This window comes from Pelobates fuscus, chromosome 4, assembly GCF_036172605.1.
Source record: "Pelobates fuscus isolate aPelFus1 chromosome 4, aPelFus1.pri, whole genome shotgun sequence".
Lineage (NCBI taxonomy): Eukaryota > Metazoa > Chordata > Amphibia > Anura > Pelobatidae > Pelobates > Pelobates fuscus.
In genome coordinates this window covers 204,881,062-204,903,655 of record NC_086320.1, presented here as the reverse complement: position 1 = coordinate 204,903,655, position 22,594 = coordinate 204,881,062, and the positions used below count along the sequence as shown (strand labels likewise).

At 40.5% G+C, this 22,594-nt stretch overlaps 1 protein-coding gene across 2 annotated transcripts in view; it reads right to left on the bottom strand.

The window, feature by feature from the left end:
- Positions 1–22,594, bottom strand: part of GABBR2 (gamma-aminobutyric acid type B receptor subunit 2) — a 630,870-nt gene that overhangs the window by 181,013 nt on the left and 427,263 nt on the right. For both annotated transcript variants that reach the window (XM_063451858.1, XM_063451859.1), the window contains exon 8: positions 12,758–12,818. In XM_063451858.1, coding sequence (XP_063307928.1) covers positions 12,758–12,818 — 61 coding nt within the window. The remainder of the gene's footprint in view (positions 1–12,757; positions 12,819–22,594) is intronic.

Here is a 22,594-nt window from a genome sequence, read left to right as displayed (position 1 = left end):
CTGCAATTAATGTGCCACAGGAAGGTAAGCCTAAAATACCATACCAGGCTTTTAAAACATATGTGGAGGCAGAGGAAGATATAGACGCTTTCCTGCAAGACTTTGAAAGACTGTGTGCACTGCATAAAATTAACGCAGAGGACTGGGTACCTATTTTGGCCGGAAGGTTAACCGGGAGGGCAGCAGAGGCATATCGGACTGTACCTAATGACGAAATAAGGAATTACAGTAAAGTGAAAGAAATTATACTCGCCAGGTATGCTATAACACCCGAGGCATACCGGCGGAGGTTCCGGGATCTAAAGAAAACAGAGAAGGACTCGCACGCAGAGTGGGCATGCCGATTACAGGGGGCAGCGCTCGGGTGGGTGCAAGCTAGCAAGGCACGTTCTATGGAGGATGTAATACAAATGTTGCTGATGGAGCAGTTCTATGAGGGAGTAACCAATGAGGTCCAGGAATGGGTAAGGGACAGAAACCCTACTTCCCTTACCGAGGCGGCTAGGAAAGCGGATGACTACCTGGATGCACGCAGGTCACAAAAACCTGCAGCTCCAAAAGCAACCTTTAAAACATTCGGGGGAAACAACTACACCCCAGCTCCACCGAGACCGCTACCACCACCTCCACCACCCGCTGCACAGCCCCGGTTCCGACAGCCCACCGCTGGCCCCTGTCATCACTGCCAGAAGTGGGGACATTATAAAAGGGAATGCCCACAGCTACGGGACCGTTCCACCTGGATTCGTCCAGGCCCACCTCCACCCAGGGCGGCCGCAGCCCACCACTACCAGGACCTAGTCACCACCCCATATGGTTCCGCAGTCCCCATTACTACTGTGGAACAATGGGAGGTACTGCACGAGGCAGATCCGGTCCAGGCCAATGTGGATAATCTACGGCACCATCGACAGACGGTATATCTGAATGGTACAGCAGTCCGGGGATTACGAGATTCGGGAGCCACCATCACTTTGGTACAGAGCCACCTGATTTCAGATCAGGCAAAACTGAACAAAACTGTTGCCGTCCGGGTAGCTGGGGGAGCAGTGTACCGGCTACCTACAGCAAGGGTACATTTACATTGGGGAGCGGGGGCAGGGGAAGTGGAGGTGGGGTTGATGCCACATTTACCGGCGGAGGTTTTATTGGGGAACGATCTGGGGAGGCTCACTTCTGCTTTTGAGCCCCAGTCACCCACCACAGGAGAGGTCAACCCTGTAGTCACCCGACAACAGGCCCGCACCCAGGACCACAACACACTGCCGGAGGTCCAGGTAAGCAACCCTACCCCCCCTCTAGAATGTGTCCCCTGGGCTCCACCTAATGAATTTGTAGCTGAAGTCGCAACAGACCCCACGCTTCAGGTGTATAGGGACAAGGTTGGCACGGGTTCCCCCGGGGCGGAGGGAGAGAAGTTTATCTGGGATAAACAACTTTTATACAGGGAAACAACCAAACAGATTACGGGGTTAGACCCGATAGCGAGGAGACAATTAGTGGTACCCCAGCAGTACCGGGCTGAATTACTCCGGATAGCGCATGATATTCCGCTATCCGGACATCTAGGGGTTAGTCGCACCAGGTACAGACTAACCCAGAGTTTCTTCTGGCCAGGGATTAGCCAGGAAGTACGCAGATATTGCACGACTTGCGATACCTGCCAGAGAGTGGGAAAAAGGGGGGATCGCAGGAAGGCTAAACTTCACCCCTTACCCATAATAGAGGAACCTTTTAGCCGAATAGCGGTGGATCTGATAGGCCCCCTCAATAAAGTTAGCCCGTCAGGAAAACGGTATATTTTAACGGTCGTAGATTATGCCACCAGGTATCCAGAAGCAGTGGCTCTGACCAACATCCACGCTGAGACGGTCGCGGATGCCCTCATGCGGATATTCTCCCGGATGGGATTACCCAGGGAGATTATTTCGGATCAGGGTACCCAGTTTACCGCAGAATTCACCCAACACCTCTGGAGGATCTGTGGCATTAAGCCTATTATCAGCGCCCCTTACCACCCCCAGACGAACGGGCTCTGCGAACGATTCAATGGTACCTTGAAGCAGATGCTCCGAACCTTCGCAGAGACCCACAAGGACTGGGAACGATTCCTGCCGCACCTCCTATTTGCATACCGGGAGGTGCCGCAGGAATCCACAGGGTTCTCCCCGTTTGAATTATTGTTTGGAAGGAGGGTCCGAGGCCCATTGGATCTTATTAGAGAGCATTGGGAGGGAGACCGGAGCACAGATGGCACTCCCATCCTACCATATGTGTTGGCCTTTCGGGACCGCCTAGAAGCGTTGACCAAGACGGTACGGGAAAACCTTCAGGAGGCCCAGACCCGCCAGCGTACATGGTATGATCGGGGAGCCAGGGACCGTAGCTTTCAGGTCGGGCAGAAGGTACTAATTTTAAAACCTGTCCGACATGATAAGTTACAGGCCGCCTGGCAGGGCCCATATAAGGTGGTGGAGCAAAGATGCGATACCACCTATATTATCGGCCCCTGCACAGGGACTGGGGGGCGACGCATGCTCCATGTGAACATGCTGAAGCCCTACCACGAGCGTACTGAGGAGGTAACCGCCATCTGTGCCCCTAACACGGAAGAGTTTGACAGCTTACCCCTCCCCGATTTGCTGGGGGATGGGCAGCTGTCCGGAGATTTAGGGGAGGTTACGCTGGGAGATCGGCTGAGCCCACAGGAGCGGATCGAGGTACAGCAACTATTGGAAGAGAAACGCGACACGTTCTCTAATGTACCTGGATACACGCCTCTGGCAACTCACCGGGTCGAGACCCCAGGGCAACTACCCATGCGCCAGACGCCATACCGCATTCCAGAAGCGGTACGGGCAAACATGCGTAAGGAGATCGACGAAATGCTCCAACTGGGGGTGATTGAACCCTCAGACAGTCCTTGGGCATCTCCTGTAGTCCTCGTACCAAAGCGAGACGGTACGACCCGCTTCTGCGTGGACTATAGGAGATTGAACGAGAAGACTGTATCTGACGCCTATCCGATGCCCCGGATAGACGAGTTACTGGACAGAATGGCCAGGGGCCAATACCTCACCACTATTGACTTGTGTAAAGGGTATTGGCAAATCCCCCTGGCCCCAGACGCCATCCCGAAGTCGGCCTTTGTCACCCCATTTGGCTTGTACCAGTTTAAGGTCATGCCATTTGGGATGAAAAACGCCCCAGCCACCTTCCAAAGGATGGTGGATCGACTCCTAGATGGATTCCAGGACTATACATGTGCCTACCTGGACGATATTGCTATTTTTAGCAATACGTGGCAGGAACACTTAGCTCACATCGGAGCTGTACTAGATAGGATAAGGGAAGCAGGTCTGACCTTGAAGCCGGCCAAGTGTAGTATCGGCATGGCTGAGGTACAATACCTGGGACATAGAGTAGGGTGCGGTAAACAAAAACCCGAACCCGCCAAAGTAGAGGCTGTAGCCCAGTGGCCCACCCCTAGGACTAAGACCCAGGTTTTAGCGTTTCTAGGGACAGCAGGGTATTACCGGAAGTTTGTTCCCAATTATAGCGCCCTGGCCAAACCCCTCACTGACCTGACCCGTAAGAACCTTCCCCGCCAAGTAAACTGGACCCCGGAGTGTGAGCAGGCATTCCAACAATTGAAAAATGCACTGATAAATGCCCCTGTCTTGGCAGCTCCCAATCCAACTAAACGTTTTCTTGTTCACACAGACGCTTCTATGTTTGGATTGGGGGCAGTACTGAGTCAAGTCGGGGCCGATGGCGGGGAACATCCAGTGGCTTACATCAGTCGCAAACTGTTACCTCGAGAAGTAAGCTACGCCGCCATCGAAAAGGAATGCCTGGCTGTGGTGTGGGCCCTAAAGAAGCTACAACCCTATTTATATGGACAGCCCTTTTCCTTGCTCACAGATCACAACCCGTTAGTCTGGCTGAACCGGGTGGCTGGAGACAACGCCAGGCTGCTGCGCTGGAGTTTGGCGCTACAGCCTTTTGACTTTAATATCCAGTACCGGCCGGGTAAGCAGAATGGAAATGCTGACGGGTTGTCAAGACAAACTGACTTAGAGAAATGATCCGTGAGCCCCCGGACATCCCCAAGCCGATCCGTGTTGGATCAGACTGTGTATGCCGGCTTGTGGGCAAGGGGGAGCAGTGTAGCGGATTGGTACCGGGCTGTCCCACGACATGTATGAGAATAAGTGTATTTGGTCATATGGCTGGTTTAATGTGTATGTACATGTATAGAAAGCATGGTATCCGGGTATAATGACAGTTAAATGTATGTAAAGAATTGTATTCCTCTAGTTGTTCGGTAGAATCATTCAAATAAAACAAGGGAATTAAACTACCGAACAACCAGACCACCCAGGAATGAGTGTGCCTCCAATTACCGTTTGCAACAATGTTGCAAACAGGTAATTGGCAATCAGTGCAGTGTGGTCTTTGTCCTCTGGGTGGCCGCCATTCGGGAAACAAACACGTGGCGGCGGCCATCTTAAACTACCGAACAGCGGTGTTTTGCCGTCGAGTGTCTGGAACTAAAATCGGACACTTGACTAGGCAAACACTGCTGAGACCTCCATACTTCCAGAAATTCGTATGGAAACTACCGAATGACCCGCCGTTCGGTAGAAAGAGCCCCATAAACAAGGGAATTCATTCAAACCCTCTCCAGGCTCTATAACACAGGCAATTCGCCTGTTTTCATTCCCTTGTTTGTGACCGACCGCAGGGCCAAAATGCATGGAACTGTTTTCGGATACTTTACCCATGCGGTCGGTCAAATCTTTGGAACCCCATATCTCACGAACCATTCATCCGAATGGGCTAATTTTTAAGTATGTTGGTCCCCCAGAATAGAGCTATCTGGGGATGTTGGATTTGTGGATGTACCCCAAGTATTTAGGGTACATCCAAAACTCGGGGAAAACTGTGTACACAATAAGGGGATTATGATGCTAGAGGAGGGGAGGAGATCTGTGGGAGGTTACTACTTAGAGATTGGATAATTTCTTAAGTGTTAGAACCTCCTCCCTTGCATGGGAGAGGGCTTTATAAGGAACTGTGGAATAAAGCTTGTCAGTCTACTCCTGAAACTGTGTGTCGTCCAGTTATTGGGATTGCGATGGGGATACTGCTGTATTACTTTACCTGCTGGAAACCTTGCCTATGGACTTAACATCACCTTGTTCCTGAGCCTCACTGGAATCTCTAGTGGAGAATAGCTGTGCAAGATCGGCTCTCCGCTACATTAGTGTCTTAATTTTCTGTTTGATTAAACAATCCATTTCTAAAGGTCATTCAACAAGGAGTGATTACACGGACAGCCACGTTAAAATTGGTTCTGTTTATTAGAACAATTTGTTTTCTGGCTCAGTGCTTCGTAAATTAAATAGTTTAAGAATACACATAGCATTAAAAGATACCAAGTAAAAATAAAATGAAACCGACTTAGACAGGGTTATGCACTAAACTGAGAATTATTGAAAATCCTAAGTGTATTTCAAGCTTTAAGTGACACTATAGGAATCAAAGCAACTTAAAGGACCACTATAGGCACCCAGACCACTTCAGCTCAATGAAGTGGTCTGGGTGCCAGGTCCCTCTAGTTTTAACCCTGCAGCTGAAAACAAAGCAGTTTCAGAGAAACTGCTATTTTTCACTGAGGGTTAATCCAGCCTCTAGTGGCTGTCTCACTGACAGCCGCTAGAGGAGCTTTCGTGAGTCTCACTGTGAAAATCACAGTGAGAAGACACTGGACGTCCATAATAAAGCATTGAGTAATTCTTTCATATGGGCTGTTTGAATGCGCGCGTGGCTCCTGCTGCACATTCAGAGCTGACGTCGGCAGAGGGAGGAGAGTTTTCCAGCGCTGAGGGAGCCCAGCGCTGGAGAAAGGTAAGTGGCTGAAGGTGTTTTAACCCCTTCAGCCCAGTGGGAGGGGGGCCCCGAGTTTGTTTTCCTGGAACTATAGTGGTCCTTTAAGCTTAATGAAGAAGTTTTGGTGTATACGTCATGCCCCTGCATCATGCAGTCTCACTGCTCAATTCTCTACCATTTAGCAGTTAATCACTTTGTTTATGCAGCCATAGTCACACCTCCCTGCATGGGACTTTCACAACCTCCCTAAACATGTCCTGAACAGTGAGATATGATGTTTAAACTCCCATTATTGCATATTCTGTTTAATTTAGAATTTTGTATCTCCTGATCTGTTAATAGCCTTTAACACCCTCCAGGAACATCCTGTGTGTGATTAAAGTTTACAGAACATGAGATAGAAACTTCTAACATCTGATTGAAAATAAAAATAAAAATGTTATGGTGTGTGATTCACAGTCAAGCAAGGTGTGACTGGGGCTGCATAACCAGAAACAAAGTGATTTAACTCTTAAATGGCAGAGAATTTAACAGTAAGACTGCAAGGCATGACCTACATGCCAAAACTGCTTCATTAAGCTAAAGATGTTTTGATGCCTATCCCTTTAAGGACAAAAGTAGCTGAGCTGGAAACAATGTCACTTTGAATTTTTGGCAATCCTCTGTTTAATAAATAACCATTTGGGAATTACAACTAAAAATATTTTTTCTCCAACTCTTGAGGAAAATAGCATAATTACAATTAAGAAATAGAACATAATTTGCATGACAAAATCTGTTTCCTGACCAAGTCATGTCAGCATTTGGCATTGACATATCCCACCCTCCTCCCCCACAGCAGAAAGGGGAGGGAAACAGGGAATTATCAATAAAAGTGACCCTTTCCTTTTAGGCAGTCTTTATCTCCTTTTCTCCTCAGCAGTTTGGAAGGACTATGCTTTAGTATGACAAGTTTTTATTTTACGCTCGCAAGCCAAAACTCTTGCAGACCCAGTCAGGGTTCAATACAGAGTAAAACAAGCAAGTTTTTAAGTAAAAAAATATTAATGTATATCAGCTGTAGCATCAATCATATAAAAATCCATATGTGCTAATGTGGTACAAAGTGCATTACATAAAGTGACATTTACTTAGCCTTCTACTGAAGTGCTATGTGCACAATTTAAATGTATAAAGTGCAACATTGCAAGATACAAAAAAATATAAAGCGCTACCAATATTACCAATACAGTGTAGCACAAATTTGTGATTTCTGTGGGAAAAAGCATGTCTTATGGCTTGACTGGTGTGCATATTTTGTTTAACATTGTATTAACTATCCACAGACTTCAGGTGGAACGGATTTTCAATCACAATTTTTCCCCCACTATAACCTTTTTGGTTTTTGCTTCTCAAGTAACGCCAAGCCTCAATAGCAAACCAGTAATCAACCTCATGCTGATGATTTGCATTAACAATGAAGCAGCTGTCCATAAATGGTTTACTGGCTTTGCATATTTTCCTAAGTTGTGTTTCAAATCTGTTGTATACAGCAAACACAGACTCAAAAGAATCCATGTTTAAATTGGAATGAGGCAAAAATGTCATTCTTTGTTAAACTAATTTGCATACACCCGCCCAGAATCCTTTGCAGTAGGAAACCTAGAGACTGGAATAAACTTGTAGAAAAGTTTATTTCAAGCTGATTAAAAATGACAGGAGGTAGGTAAACCCTCTTTAGGCTCTGTACACCTCCGGTGCAGCTTCCCTGGTCCTCTGATCAAATGCCGGCCTCTGATGAACCAGGGAACCAGGTACCTGGTGCGTGATGATGAAGGCACAATTATGCTTTCACTACACCTTGGCTTCTTCACACCTTATACTAACACTAAGATCCTTTAAAAAAACATTGTTTTGCTAGAGTATCTTGGGAGGTATGACTTGTATCTCACTTGGAACCCCGGACAGTTCAGTCAGAAGAAAGCCCATCAAGAATGATGTTGTGTAACCTCTGTATTTATTTTTTCATCTGGAGGTGTGGGAGAAGCAGGGGAATCCTAAAGATGTCACTAATAAGATATTGCCTGCAATGTTGATTGTAGCATTTTTATTTCTTCATATAATAAGATATTAAAATAAATTTGAATTTCATTAATATATTAAATTCACAAGTGGCCTAATCAACACAGGTTTTGAGAGTCTCACTGAATTCTCCTACATTTAATCATAATAAAATGATTTTATTTAAGCTACCTATCAAAGGCATGTCAAACCGGCTTCATGTGGGCATTGATAATTTGCATTAGTAGCTAACTAATTATACCCAATATGCTTAACATATCATATTACAATATGTTAAATAATCTCGTGAAAACCATAGGTCCTGTGTTTTGACAAATTGTTACTTAACAAGAGTAATGTAAAAAACCTAGAAAAATATTAAATTGTCTGAAACTTTTTTCACTTTATTTTAACCTACATTTTGCAAACCACTGGTAATTAACCTAACTGTTTAGTGAATAGAATCCTTAGTGTACTTATGAAACACAATGTATAGTATTCAACATCAATACTGTTTGGTGAACAGCTAAAAGACCCAGTGCAAAGTGATCAGTTTTATCAAAGACAGTAGTTCCAAATACATTTAACACATTGGGCACACAATCTACCCAAAACATGGGTTCCTAACGCAAAAAGAACAAGAAAAAACAAAGAAAGCTTGCTTTTAGAAAACCTTTCATTAACCCCTTAAAGACCAAACCTCTGGAATAAAAGGGAATCATAACATGTCACACATGTCATGTGTCCTTAAGGGGTTAAAGCAGTACTGTCAATATTTCATACAGATAAAATACTTAAGAAATGCTGATGCAGTCTGTGTTAGGATTTCATTGATATTCCAACACAATCCAAAGATACAATAAGACAAAGCAGGGACTACGTTGTTTATGGGAAACCTGAGATTGACAAAAGGTGGAGATCCGCCAACAACTTTTGTCCAATCCCATCATGCATTGATGGTCACGTTCATGGCGAGACATCATGGTCTCAAGTAAATAAACCTTTATGCTAGATAACTATAACATAGATAACTACTTATTTAAATGATCCACACTTATTTAAATGATCCACATTTTTAATCCATCTAGAAAAATTATGCAACTATTCATTGAATATTTAATCGCAAGAGTGAAGTATTCATTGAATAGTTTTGGATGATATTATAATTCGTATAATTATGCGTTCACTGATTATCAGAACCCCCAAACTAGATCCAATATCTCTGCTATTTGGCCAACCTCACTTTAGATAGTCGGTGCTAGTCTAAAGTTAAAAGAACACTCCACAAGTTTTTTTTGTTTTTTTTTTAGTAGATACACTCCCAAATGTATTTTTTTTGCATGTTTTCTTTGGGGGCATATGAAAAAACAACTTGCAAAAAAAAACACAGATCTGCTGTTTGCAGCCTTTGCAAACATCCCCTTTTCCTCTGACACAGACTTCCAGTTTCTGCCATGGGATACTCCAATCAGAGGCTTGTCATTGAGAAGCACCAGTACTGGAGACACATGCACGCAGGCAATCACGGCTTTCTGGGTGTGCACTAGTCTAGTGTGTCAGCAACTTCGGTTAGCTCTGTGAAGCAGAAAAAAACCTCCCCAGCTGTTAATCTATACATTTGGTTTATATAGAAACTTAGGTAGACACTGTAATAAATTATATATTGATTCCAACAGGATCTGGCCTTGATTGTAATGTATATGTACTGAATTTTAACTGATACCTAACATTTAAAGTCATTGCTGTGCAATATTCAAACTTTAAATGTCTAAATCCTTAATATTATATTTCAAACGGTGGACATGTAACATGCAATGTCCTGTTGCTTCTAGCTGTGAATGAGTAGGGGATAGTCTGGCATTGAATGTGACAAAGTGTCAATGAGTGTTTATAACGGTGTTTCATACACATTTGCACATTTTTATTTTAATCCTACACACATTTAAAACACAAAACAAAACATAAAGTTGTCACATGACATAAGGTTGTGTTGTGTCTCATAATTTATAACATTAGAATGCGTTAACATTAAAATATGCAATATTCAATCAAAAAAGATATTAGGCATTTATCCACTGTTATGAAAATTAATTCTCTCATCAAAAACAATTAAGTGGGGCAGCAATCATTTGCCATCTATGCTAAAAATATCCAGTAAATGAAATATAGAGCGAGTGAGCTATGATAAATGAATGTTTTAAAGAACATTACTGCAAACTTCCAAGCGACAAAGTGCACACATGCTGTTCACTCTGCTGGAGGAACTCGGGTGTTAAATTCATAAACCTCTTTTTAAAGGTCAAATAACCATATTGAGTGGCTCAATATCTAACTAATAGTAGTATATTAAATATTCAGAACAGCATCATTTTAACAGTAAATCTAGACGATTAAAGCGTCATGATTTATATCACTACATTAACCATTTGATCCATGATATTTATGATATATAGCGTAATTTACAAACATACACACATGAACATAATTACATATGGAAGCACACAAACATGCACACACATTCATATATCTATTTAGGAATAATACGACCATATACTATAAAGGTGAACTATCACTTCCTTAAAAATATAAAAATAAATAATAAATAAAATTAAAATCCCCTGTAACACGTGTTAACATTCGTTTTTCATGGGATGCCTCCTTTTCTTTTAAAATTATATTAAAGATGTAGCAAATTACATCAAAATCCTGCTCAGTCCAGGCACCGCCTGAAAGGGGCAATTGAAATTAAAATAATTGTCGTTTAATTTCTCACTTGCTCTGTTTGTTATTCTACTCAGGCTGCCAGGTATAAAAGATAAAATTAAGAATAATTATAGACATGGAGCTAAAATAGAGGAACTTATCTGCAGGACATAGATGTGTGGATTTCTATGCTTATTTTATTTTTCACACCTTACAAATATTTGTTAAATAAAGTTTTAATTGTATTTGTTAAATATCATTTTTAATTTCATTTTCCACACATCATAAATACACATTAAACATAAAATCAGAAGCTCTTGTAAGTGACAGTTCCCCTTTGCACATATTTTAAAATTCCTGTTATCACATTATTTTTGCATGATACAGAGTTCTTTGTTGAGTACACAGTTATATGTGCAAACATTTTGTTTACAAAATGACACAAAATAAACATTTGACAGAAGGAATATTTAAATAGTAAATATTATATAAAACAACACTTTTTATATGAAAAGATATGTAACCATTCTGTACATATACAGCACGTAAACATAAGATAAAACAACAATGTGGGAATAGGTTTGTGTACAGGGATACCTAAAAATTAAAAAGATGTATATGTAATTCCAATTTATTTAATCATCCATTACAGAAATATAAGGGGAGGGTAATAAGTTTACAGAGTATAGCTCCCTATTTTAGTATATTTATACCGCATTTTAAATATTTCCATTTTGAGGAATGATTCTTTCCGAAATGGCACAAGATCATAATAATAATAGTAATAATAACAGTAAGAATAATAATAGTGTCTCTATATGAACATAATGCCCATATACAGTAAGTACAGTTACATAAATCCTCTATCAGGTTTTGCACTTGGTAGAAACAGGGCTCTGCTTCCTATGTGGCTTGAATACAGGTGTAATGTTTGACCAACAAAGACAGCAGAACAGTTTGGTTTAAGGGAGGCAGAGCAACCATTTAGTGTCATTCTGTAAAGCTTCAATACACTGGAGGGTGGTAAGTAGTGTTGGAAAAGGGAGCCAATTGGGTATTTACAGTATATATTTTATTTAGTGTGCTTGGCAATGCAAAGTTTAGTCAATTTACACATAGGGTTGGGTGGAAAGGATAGAGGTTACTTTTAGAAAAGAGTGAAACTAGGAACAAATGCAACCGAGAGAACAGAATTGCTTTTTAATAAAGAACAGCTATAGCATGCTATCTAATACTAGTCGTAATTTAGTTGGCAAGAGGAATGTTCATAGATAATGCCCCATTCTACTTACTAACTGAAAGTTACCTGTTTTGTGGCATCTCATACATATTAAAGGGACACTATAGTCACCAGAACAACTACAGCTTATTTAATTTGTTCTGGTGAGTAGAATCATTACCTTCAGGCTGTTTGCTGTAAACACTGTCTTTTCAGAGAAAATGCAGTGTTTACATTACAGCCTACTGATAACTTCACTGGCCATTCCTCAGATGGCTGTTAGAGAGCTTTCATGGGTCATGGCTGCCTAAAATGCATCCAAACATTCAGTATCTCCTCCCTCTGAATGCAGACACTGACCTTTCCTCATAGAGATGCATTGATTCAATTCATCTCTATGAGGAGATGCTGATTGGCCAGGGCTGTGTTTGAATTGTGCTGGCTCTGCCCTGATCTGCCTCTTTGTCATTCTCAGCCAATCCTATGGGGAAGCACTGTGATTGGATAAGGCTACCATTTGTCAGCAGGTAGTGGGCAGGTCAAAAGGGAACAGGTATAAAGCATGCAACTTCAGGGTTGAATACAAGTAAGATTTTACTATATATTTAGGGAAGCTAGATGGTGGTTTTAACCCTATAGGGTCAGGAATACATGTTTGTGTTCATGACCCTATAGTGCTCCTTGAATTATGCCTTGTTAATAAGTGCTTGAAGCTCCAATAATTGTTACTAGAGATAGGTAATGAACTGTCAGCATGTGTTATATCATCAATTCACGAAAAAAACAAAAACAAAAACAAAAAATTTAAAACATAGAAAGAGGCCAAATCGTTTGACAGTAACTATTATTTTCTAGATGTTTACATATATAAGTGAATATAAAAAAGGAAATATGTCTTACCTTGGAACTGAGTAAATTTAATTGTACCCATTCTTTCTCCATTCCTAAAAACAACTTGTCCCTAAAATAAAAAAACGAATAACATGAACATATGAAATGATTTGAGAAGGTTAATGGACACAATATACAATTTCACACAAATTGATAAAATATATGCATTTACAGATCTAATATACAGCTATCATGGCATTGCAGTTAAATAAACTAAACACAGATAGAAGGTAGTGCAGGGCATTGTATAATTGAATATATATTTAATATATATATATATATATATATATATATATATATACACACATGTATATATTCAATACAATGTTAAAGAAAGATCTGCACACCAGTCAAACCATAAGACTTGGTTTTCCCACATAAATCACAATTTTATCCCACCATAACTTTCTTGGTTTTTGATATATATATAAATAGTGTCTTCAATATTGTTCATGAAAAAACAAACAACAAAACGCCTAATACACTACAAAACACATACTACATAATTCACAACAAAAAAAGCTCATAATAGTGCAGATAATCCAAATTGTTTGTATTTATTGCTAGTATAAATAAAACAGCACATTGTGCTAGTAACTCCCAAACTCAGCTTCAACCAATGCATGACATGAGGCAGGAGAAGGAGAGAGAACAAGAAACTGAAACCATGTAATATAAGCCCTTGCAATTCCTTTGCAATTGTCAACAGGGGATGATTGTTATATTATATGATTGTAAAGTTATATTCCACATAATCTGTTTAGCAAGTGGTTGCCTCACTATTCCATTACACAATATGTATATTTTGACTCACACCAGCAGTAGCCATAATTTCACTGAGCTCAATAGGGGATGTAGTGTTTGTGACCAAGTGGCTACTAAAAAAGACTGGACATATCCTATTTGCAATACCTTGGGTTGCCTACTTTTTCAAATGGTATGCCATCATAGGGGTAATTCTCATTCCTGCGCTACCATATGGTCTCAAAGGCAACATAACCAATCTGGCGAATTTCAATGTGAAAAAACTGAAAAATGTAACATGCTATAATTGACCCTGTAACTTCCCAAAACACCATAAAAACTGTACATAGGGGGTACTGTTTTACACGTGAGACATCGCTGAATACAAATATGTGTATTTTATTGCAGTAAAAGCAAACAGTATTATGACATTCACTGTTAAAATGTCATGTAGAACTACATTAAAAAAAATAATCTTATTTTCTAAATAAACTAAAAAAAGCAAATGCACATGGGGTATACTAAAACATATAATTTTAAAAGGGTCGATTTCAATAAGATAAGGGCAGCTTTACAACTCATTGACTGGCATAAACCCACTGGCTGAAAACCCCCCACTGAGAATATATGGAAACAAATATTAGAAAGGTACACTTCTCAGTATGTACCATTGGGTATTAAATATAAAATAAACAAACTGAAACCAATGTGGCTTAGTGGGAAGATAAACCAAGAAATGAAATTTAAGAAAATGGCATATAAAGCACTTAAATCAAATTAGAGGCAGTGTGCTGTAGTGGTTATGGTGCTTGGAGTGTTCCTTTAAATACATACTGTCATTGTATAATGCTCTACACTACAGAGTATAATACAATTTAATTCATTTTTTGCAGAAGTATTTTTCTATAAATGCCATCTAGAAGTAGCAATTCCTTGTTTACCTTGAATTTACTTTAAATTCCTGACTATTCAAAGTTTATTGAAAACCTTGATAATATTTAGTCATGTTTTTTCTCTTTTTACCTAGATTAGATCTTAAATGTCAATATATCTTACTTTCTCCACATGGTAAGTTAATTAGAGTTTGCTCTCTTTTCACATGAATGGCCTTTTCGTTGTAAAGTATTACTTTCCATGTTTGTGAATTTGTAAAATATAATTCTTTATGTTTCACTAAACAAAACTTGTGGTTAACTGTAACACAGATTAGCAAAATTCAGGCTAAAGTAGCCAAATTGTGACAATAGCTCAGCTATTTTAGTCTAAACGTTTAGTTTTAAATGCACGTCTAAACGTTTAGTTTTAAATGCACTACAATTCATCATTTAGTGAATAAACCCCTTTATGTTTTTGTTGTATGGTATATTCACAGAGAAGGCGTAAATGAGGGGTTATTTATACCCTTGAGATATCCCCTTCCTGCTGCATATTCTGCTCTTTGCCAGCATATGTTTAATTTCTCCCTAAGGTTGGTCCTTTTAGACACAATTCACCATGATCTTTGCGGACATACAGTCAGGTCCATAAATATTGGGACATCGACACAATTCTAATCTTTTTGGCTCTATACACCAACACAATGGGTTTGAAATGAAACAAAGATGTGCTTTAACTGCAGACTTTCAGCTTTAATTTGAGGGTATTTACATCCAAATCAGGTGAACGGTGTAGGAATTACAACAGTTTGTATATGTGCCTCCCACTTTTTAAGGGACCAAAAGTAATGGGACAGATTAACAGTCATAAATCAAACTTTCACTTTTTGAAACATGGTTGCAAATCCTTTGCAGTCAATTACAGCCTGAAGTCTAGAACGCATAGACATCACCAGACGCTGGGTTTCATCCCTGGTGATGCTCTGCCTGGCCTCTATTGCAACGGTCTTCAGTTCCTGAAAAAGGGCATTTTCCCTTCAGTTTTGTCTTCATCAAGTGAAATGCATGCTCAATCGGATTCAGGTCAGGTGATTGACTTGGCCATTGCATAACATTCCACTTCTTTCCCTTAAAAAACCTCTTTGGTTGCTTTTGCAGTATGCTTCGGGTCATTGTCCATCTGCACTGTGAAGCGCCGTCCAATGAGTTCTGAAGCATTTGGCTGAATATGAGCAGATAATATTGCCCGAAACACTTCAGTATTCATCGTGCTGCTTTTGTCAGCAGTCACATCATGAGCAGTTCCTTTCCTTCTCCATACTCTTCTCTTCCCATCACTCTGGTACAATTTGATCTTGGTCTCATCTGTCCATAGGATGTTGTTCCAGAACTGTGAAGGCTTTTTTAGATGTTGTTTGGCAAACTCTAATCTGGCCTTCCTGTTTTTGAGGCTCACCAATGGTTTACATCTTGTGGTGAACCCTCTGTATTCACTCTGGTGAAATCTTCTCTTGGTTGTTGACTTTGGCACACATACACTTACCTCCTGGAGAGTGTTCTTGATCTGGCCAACTGTTGTGAAGGGTGTTTTCTTCACCAGGGAAAGAATTCTTCGGTCATCCACCACAGGTGTTTTCCGTGGTCTTCTGGGTCTTTTGGTGTTGCGGAGCTCTCCGGTGCGTTCTTTCTTTTTAAGGATGTTTGAAACAGTTGATTTGGCCACACTTAATGTTTTTGCTATCTCTCTGATGGGTTTGTTTTGTTTTTTCAGCCTAATGATGGCTTACTTCACTGATAGTGACAGCTCTTTGGATCTCATATTGAGAGTTGACAGCAACAGATTCCAAATGCAAATAGCACACTTGAAATGAACTCTGGACCTTTTATCTGCTCCTTGTAAATGGGATAATGAGGGAAAACACACAGCTGAGCAGCCAATTGTCCCATTACTTTTGGTCCCTTGAAAAGTGGGAGGCACATATACAAACTGTTGTAATTCCTACACTGTTCACCTGATTTGGATGTAAATACCCTCAAATTAAAGCTGAAAGTCTGCCGTTAAAGCACATCTTGTTTGTTTCATTTCAAACCCATTGTGTTGGTGTATAGAGCCAACAATATTAGAATTGTAACACTCTGCTATAGTATGCAGAAACCAGGAGCTAACCTATGATACTGGCTGAGTATGGTAAATGGTAAGGGATTGCAAATATAAAAAAATGGACTATGCCTTTAAGGTATGAGAAATATGTGCTGTGCCTTTAAATCTCACATAATGTGCGTGGCAGGTCTGCTGGTAAGAGAGAAAATAAAACAGAAAGAGAGTCCAATAAATCGCAGAAAGAATGGAGAAAGAGAGATGAAGAAATAGGAGGAAGAAGGATAAAGAAAAAGAAAAAGTGAAATGAAATAGAGTATAGAAAATAAAAATAAAAATAAAAATAAGTAATAGAAATAAATAGATGAATAGTGGATAACGCAGCCGATGATATGTGCAGTGCAGATAACTCTATCCCTAATGGGGCATAGGGTAGTTGGTATCTGCTCCAAATATTATACTTTGTATATATCAAAGATCTGGTTCAAATTATGATAGCAATACAGTATGTGGAACTGGATGCTAAGGTGGTTGTCTATTTAACAAAGTATCACTCGATATAGAAAGCAATGGTACAAACTGGATGTAAATAACATAAACCAGTTTATTGGTAAAATTATAAAAATATAAAAATATGCAATAATATAATGCAGGAACAGTTCATACAGTGGTTACCAGTCTAATGAGTCTCAGAAAAGTGCAGGAACCCTTGGATTTGGCTGGGATTGATGTGGATTGACTTGGGCCGATGAGCTTCAGAAATCCTGCTGCCGGTGAGGACGGCGGGCTTTTCGGTGTGCGTCCCGATAAGGATCTCACTCCAGGGGACGTGCTCTGTAAACGGCTCCACTCGGCAAATACACAAAAGGTCCTGTGCGAATACTGTTCTCTGCTGGTAAGCGCTCTGCGCACTGGAACTCAGTCCTGATAGATTGCTGTGCTTGTCTAACGCGTTTCGTAGGAGGGTGCCCTACTTCTTCAGAGACGGGATGTGGACCATTGCTATCTAGTTGCTTTTATATACATGTTTGCAATTGCTAATAAAAACTTATAATCATACATTACATTCTCATTATTGTGAGGATTTACAGGATTCATCAGTCTGCATGCAGTACATAAACCTCACATCAATTTCATATATGATATGTATAAAAATATAAATTATAACACAATTGTATGGGAATCCGAACCAAATTGGTAATTAAACAATATAATTCTTGATGCTTAATAGTTATACAGGTATACAAGGTGATGTGGTTAATAACTTAATATTGTTACAATATATAATTACTCAATGTACAAAAAATGGTACAGGAGGAATACGGTAGTAGAAAGAATAGAATAAAATATGATGGATAAAAAGACTAGGAATGGATCTGAGGGTGTATAAATGAATGTATGGCTACCTCATAATAAAATAATACTAATAAAATTAATAAGACAATAAATGTGACACAATGTTGAAAAATGGCAATACCAGTTTAGGCATAATGGTAAATAGAACTACTTGGTATCATATATTGGAAGATTATATAAAACAGGGACATATAAATATGTAATCCTATGTACATGATTAACTGAGAGATGATACAGATTGCTGTACAATAATATTATATATATGGAGTATGGAGTGTAATATACATATTCTTCTCATCTAAAAGGGAAACACATTGGTTAGTAATCAATAAATGAATGTAAAATCCAAGACTGGAAGTGGACTCATAAAATAAAATACATTAAGTAAAATAAATCTATTAAAGGGGCAACGCTTCAAGTGCCATTAGTGGAAAAGTGATATGTGCATAGTATAGTGCATATCGGATAAGGAGTGAGTGAAGAGAATGACCAAGTATATGGTATCAAATTGGAGGAATCAAATTATAGGAAAGCATGTAGCTCAAAATCTATGTTCAATCCTTTGGGAGCTAGGGTGTCTAACTCAAAGATCCATTTTGCTTCAGTCTGATCTAATAGTTTGTCAATGCTGCCACCTCTCCAATGTACATTAACTTTTTCTAAAGGTAGAAATTCTAAACCTATAGGGTCTCCCCCATGTTTCTCTTTAAAATGCTTTGAGAGGTTGTGTGTTAAGAGTCCCTTTTTGATGTTTCTGATGTGTTTGGCAATGCGTACTTTCAGTGGTCTTTTCGTGCGTCCCACATATTGCTTTGGGCACGGACAGGTAATGAGGTATATGACTCCTGAAGTGTTACAGTCCATTCTGCTCTTCAGGTCATATTCCTCTTGGCTGATCAGTGAAGTGAATCTGGTGGTAGTTTCTCTCATAGTGGGATTGTTTTTACATGCCAGACATTTCTTACACTTTGTGAATCCATGAGCAGGGTTTTGACTCCTGATAGTGTGTGGGGGTTTAATGGTGGGTGCCAACATAAGTTGGAGATTGGGTGCTCTGGTGGATATGATCTGTGGTTGGTGATCAAGGAATTGAGAAAGGGATGGGTCACTCTTTAGGATTCCCCAGTGTTTTCTCAGAATCTTCTGTATGGTCGGTGCTTGGTGATTGTACTTCGTGATAAAAGTGGGTGCCAAGGTGTGTGATTCCAAAGTCTTATTTCTTTCCTTTAGAGTGTCTTCCCTTGGGATGGATAGTGCTTTCTCCATGGCTTCTCCTAATAACGTTGTAGGGTATCCTTTGTTCACAAATCTAGTCCTCATTTCGTCCATTTGGTTCTTGCATACATCCATTTTGGAGCAGTTCCTTCTAACTCTCCTGAACTGGTTCTGAGGAATGTTCCTTAACCATGTGGGTTTGTGGTGACTGTTAAAAGGGATAAAACTATTGCAATCAACATTCTTCTTAAAAGTCTTCGTGTGAATTTTTCCTTCCTCAATATAGATGTTGAGGTCTAAAAACTCAATTTGTTCCTTCGAATGATTAAAAGTGAATTTCAAATGGTAAGGGTTATAGTCGAGGTAGATCTTGAATTCTTCTAGGGATTCTAGGCTCCCTTTCCATATGAAGAAGCAGTCATCGATATATCTGCGCCATAGGGACAGATTTGCGCCAAATGGGCAGTGGGTCCATATGTATTCTTCTTCCCACTTGCCCATGAACAAATTAGCGTAGCTTGGCGCAAATCGTGTCCCCATGGCTGTCCCTTCTATTTGAAGAAAGAAGTGTTCATCACACCAAAAATAGTTGTGCGTAAGGATAAAAATGATGCATTGAATTAAAAAGTCAATTTGGTCGTTCTGGAACTCTGAGTATGTGGCTAAGGAAAATTGTACAGCTTCACATCCCTGCAGGTGTTCGATCACTGTGTATAGGGAGGTAACGTCGGCGGTGACTAAAAACATGTCGTCGCCCCACTTGAAATCAGATAAAAGGTTAAGAACTTGAGTGGAATCTCTCAGATACGATTTAAGGCATAAAACTAAGTGTTGTAGGTAGTGATCTACATATTCTGAGAGATTGGCAGTGAGGGATCCGATTCCCGATACAATGGGTCTCCCAGGGGGTTTCTCCAGTTGCTTGTGGATCTTGGGGAGATGGTAGAACACAGGTATCCTTGGAAATGCGGTATTAAGGTACTTGAATTCTCTTTCATTTAGGATGCCCCTCTCTTTCCCATGACTTAGTATTGCTCTAAGTTCTTCCTGATACTGTGGGGTGGGATCACTGTCAAGTCTGAGGTAGGTGTTGGTGTCTCCTAGGAGTCTTCTATTTTCTTCGATATAATCTTCAGTGTTCAGAATAACCAAGCCCCCTCCCTTGTCCGCCGCTTTGATGGTGATGTCTTCTGATTTCGTGAGTTGTTTCAAAGCATTCCTCTCTTTTTTGGTGTCCCAATATTTATGGACCTGACTGTAACTCTAGTTTAGGGACTGCTGCAGTATTTGCTCCATATACTGGGCAGTCAACAGGAAGATAAAGAAACTTAGGCCAGGACTGCTTCATTAATAAGGTATGAGCAACTTTAATATGGAATTTATACTGTTACTATCTCACACTGTAATCCACTGACATTGTGGTTACCTAGCCAACAATTGCAACTTGAATTAAAAAAACAAACTTAAAACTGCTTTGTCAATCCTTCCTACTTGAAAAATGAGTATGTCAGATATAATCTTTATGAAATACTAATTTTGACTGTGTTTGAATGTCACTGAAATTCCAACACAGTTAAGAGATATACAGAGACAAAGTAGGGACTACCACGTCTGTCTGTCAGTGAGTATGTCTGTCTGTCAGTATGTGTGTGCCTGTCAGTGAGTGCGTCTGTTTATATGACCAGCCCCCCTCCAGTCTCATTGGAGATGTGATTTTACTAACCTTTTCCCTCACACTGTACTGGTCTCGCCATGGTTGTCCCTGCCTCCATGGCTGAAATAATTAAGCTTGATGATCTAAGCCAGGGGTAGGCAACCTTCGGCTCTACAGATGTTTTGGACTACATCTCCCATAATGCTTTTACAGCCATATTGCTGGCAAAGCATCAAGGGAGATGTAGTCCACAACATCTGTAGAGCCGAAGGTTGCCTACCCCTGATCTAAGCCATAGGACGTTGGCCCCGCCTCTATGACTGAGATTATCAAGCTTGATAATCTCAGCCAATCCAATGCTTTGCCATAAGAAAGCATTGGAAGGCTGCTGCACATGCGCAAAACACTGAGCTGCGCCAATCAGCATCTCCTCATAGAGATTCACTGAAAGAATGCATCTCTATGAGGAACATTCAGCACCTCCATGCAGAGCGTAGGTAAGATAGGAAGCACCTTTAGTGGCCGACTGAGTGACGTACACTAAAGGTGGTACTAGGCAGTGTTTCTCTGAAAAGGCAGCGTTTACATTGAAAGGTCTGCAGGGACAGGTTATAGACACCAGAACCACTACATTAAGCTGTAGTGGTTCTGGTGACTATACTGTCTCTTCAAGAAATGTATTTTTATATCTAGACCGATTACTGCAGTCTAACATTCCTCTGGCTATATGGTTTCCTTATCCGATAAAATCTATGCCACCCTCCATGACTATTTTGCTAAACTCTTTAACCATACTCCTGGAGCAGGAAGCAGTGGAGGGGAAGAATCAGAAGACTTCTCAAAATTCTTGAGGTCTTTGAAATTGCCCACTATTCCAGCAGAAATGCTGGACCCATTAAGTGCAGATATATCCTTGGATGAGATAAAGCAAGCCATATCCTCCATGGAAGGCCCTGGGTCAGACAGTATTAGCGGAGCATATTATAAAACTTTTTAGCGAAATCCTCATCCCACATATGTTGGAAATACTAAAAACAAAAAGCTACATAATGCAGCTTCAAGCCAGACCCCCAGTGCTCTGGATAGGAGAGCTGGACTGTAACCTCTCTCATACAGAGTCCTATTGTGATGTCATGAGCACACATGCAGTATTGTTCTTTACTTGTCATAGAAAATCCATAAATACAATGATCTCTATGGCAAGAGATCCATTTGCATTTCAAAGCAAGCACTGCACATGTGCCTACAGTCCATTTGTTGCCATTTTAGTAAGCTGTATGGCTAGTTATGCCTTCCAGATCCTTACAAATACCTATGAGCAAGGTATTTAACATTTTTTTTTAAATCTATTTTCCTCACATCTACTGTATGTGAGAAACTTAATTTTTGCTTTTGTATTAACTGTGGCGAACAGAACCTCGCCACGGGCTTTTGGAGGGGCCTGCTTGACAGCCTCCTGCCAAAAGACTCTGGGCCAGGTCAACGACTGTAAAGACCCATATTTTATTCCCCCTGGTTCGGCACTTTCCATAGAACCAAACTCATGCTCCCTGGCGGCGTTCACATGGACCAAAACTGGGAATAGACTTCAGAGGGACTTAGCCGCGTATGCCCTGGAACTATTTTCGGCATGAAAACTTTGCGGTTCCCGGTCGGTCCCCCAGCAGCACTTAGCCGCGATTCTATGGAGCTGTTTTGGGTATGGAATCATGCGTGTGCGGTCGGAAAAAACTATGGAAATTCCTGAACCCCTAAACCGATCTGGGTGATTTTTGGATATGTTATTCACCCAGATCGGGGTTATCAGGGGATGTAAGTTTTGTGGGAGTTTGTATGTTTTAAAGGTACTTTTGGGGTTTTATGAAAATGTGTAGTTTTGTGTCTGGAGATAATTGAGTTAATAC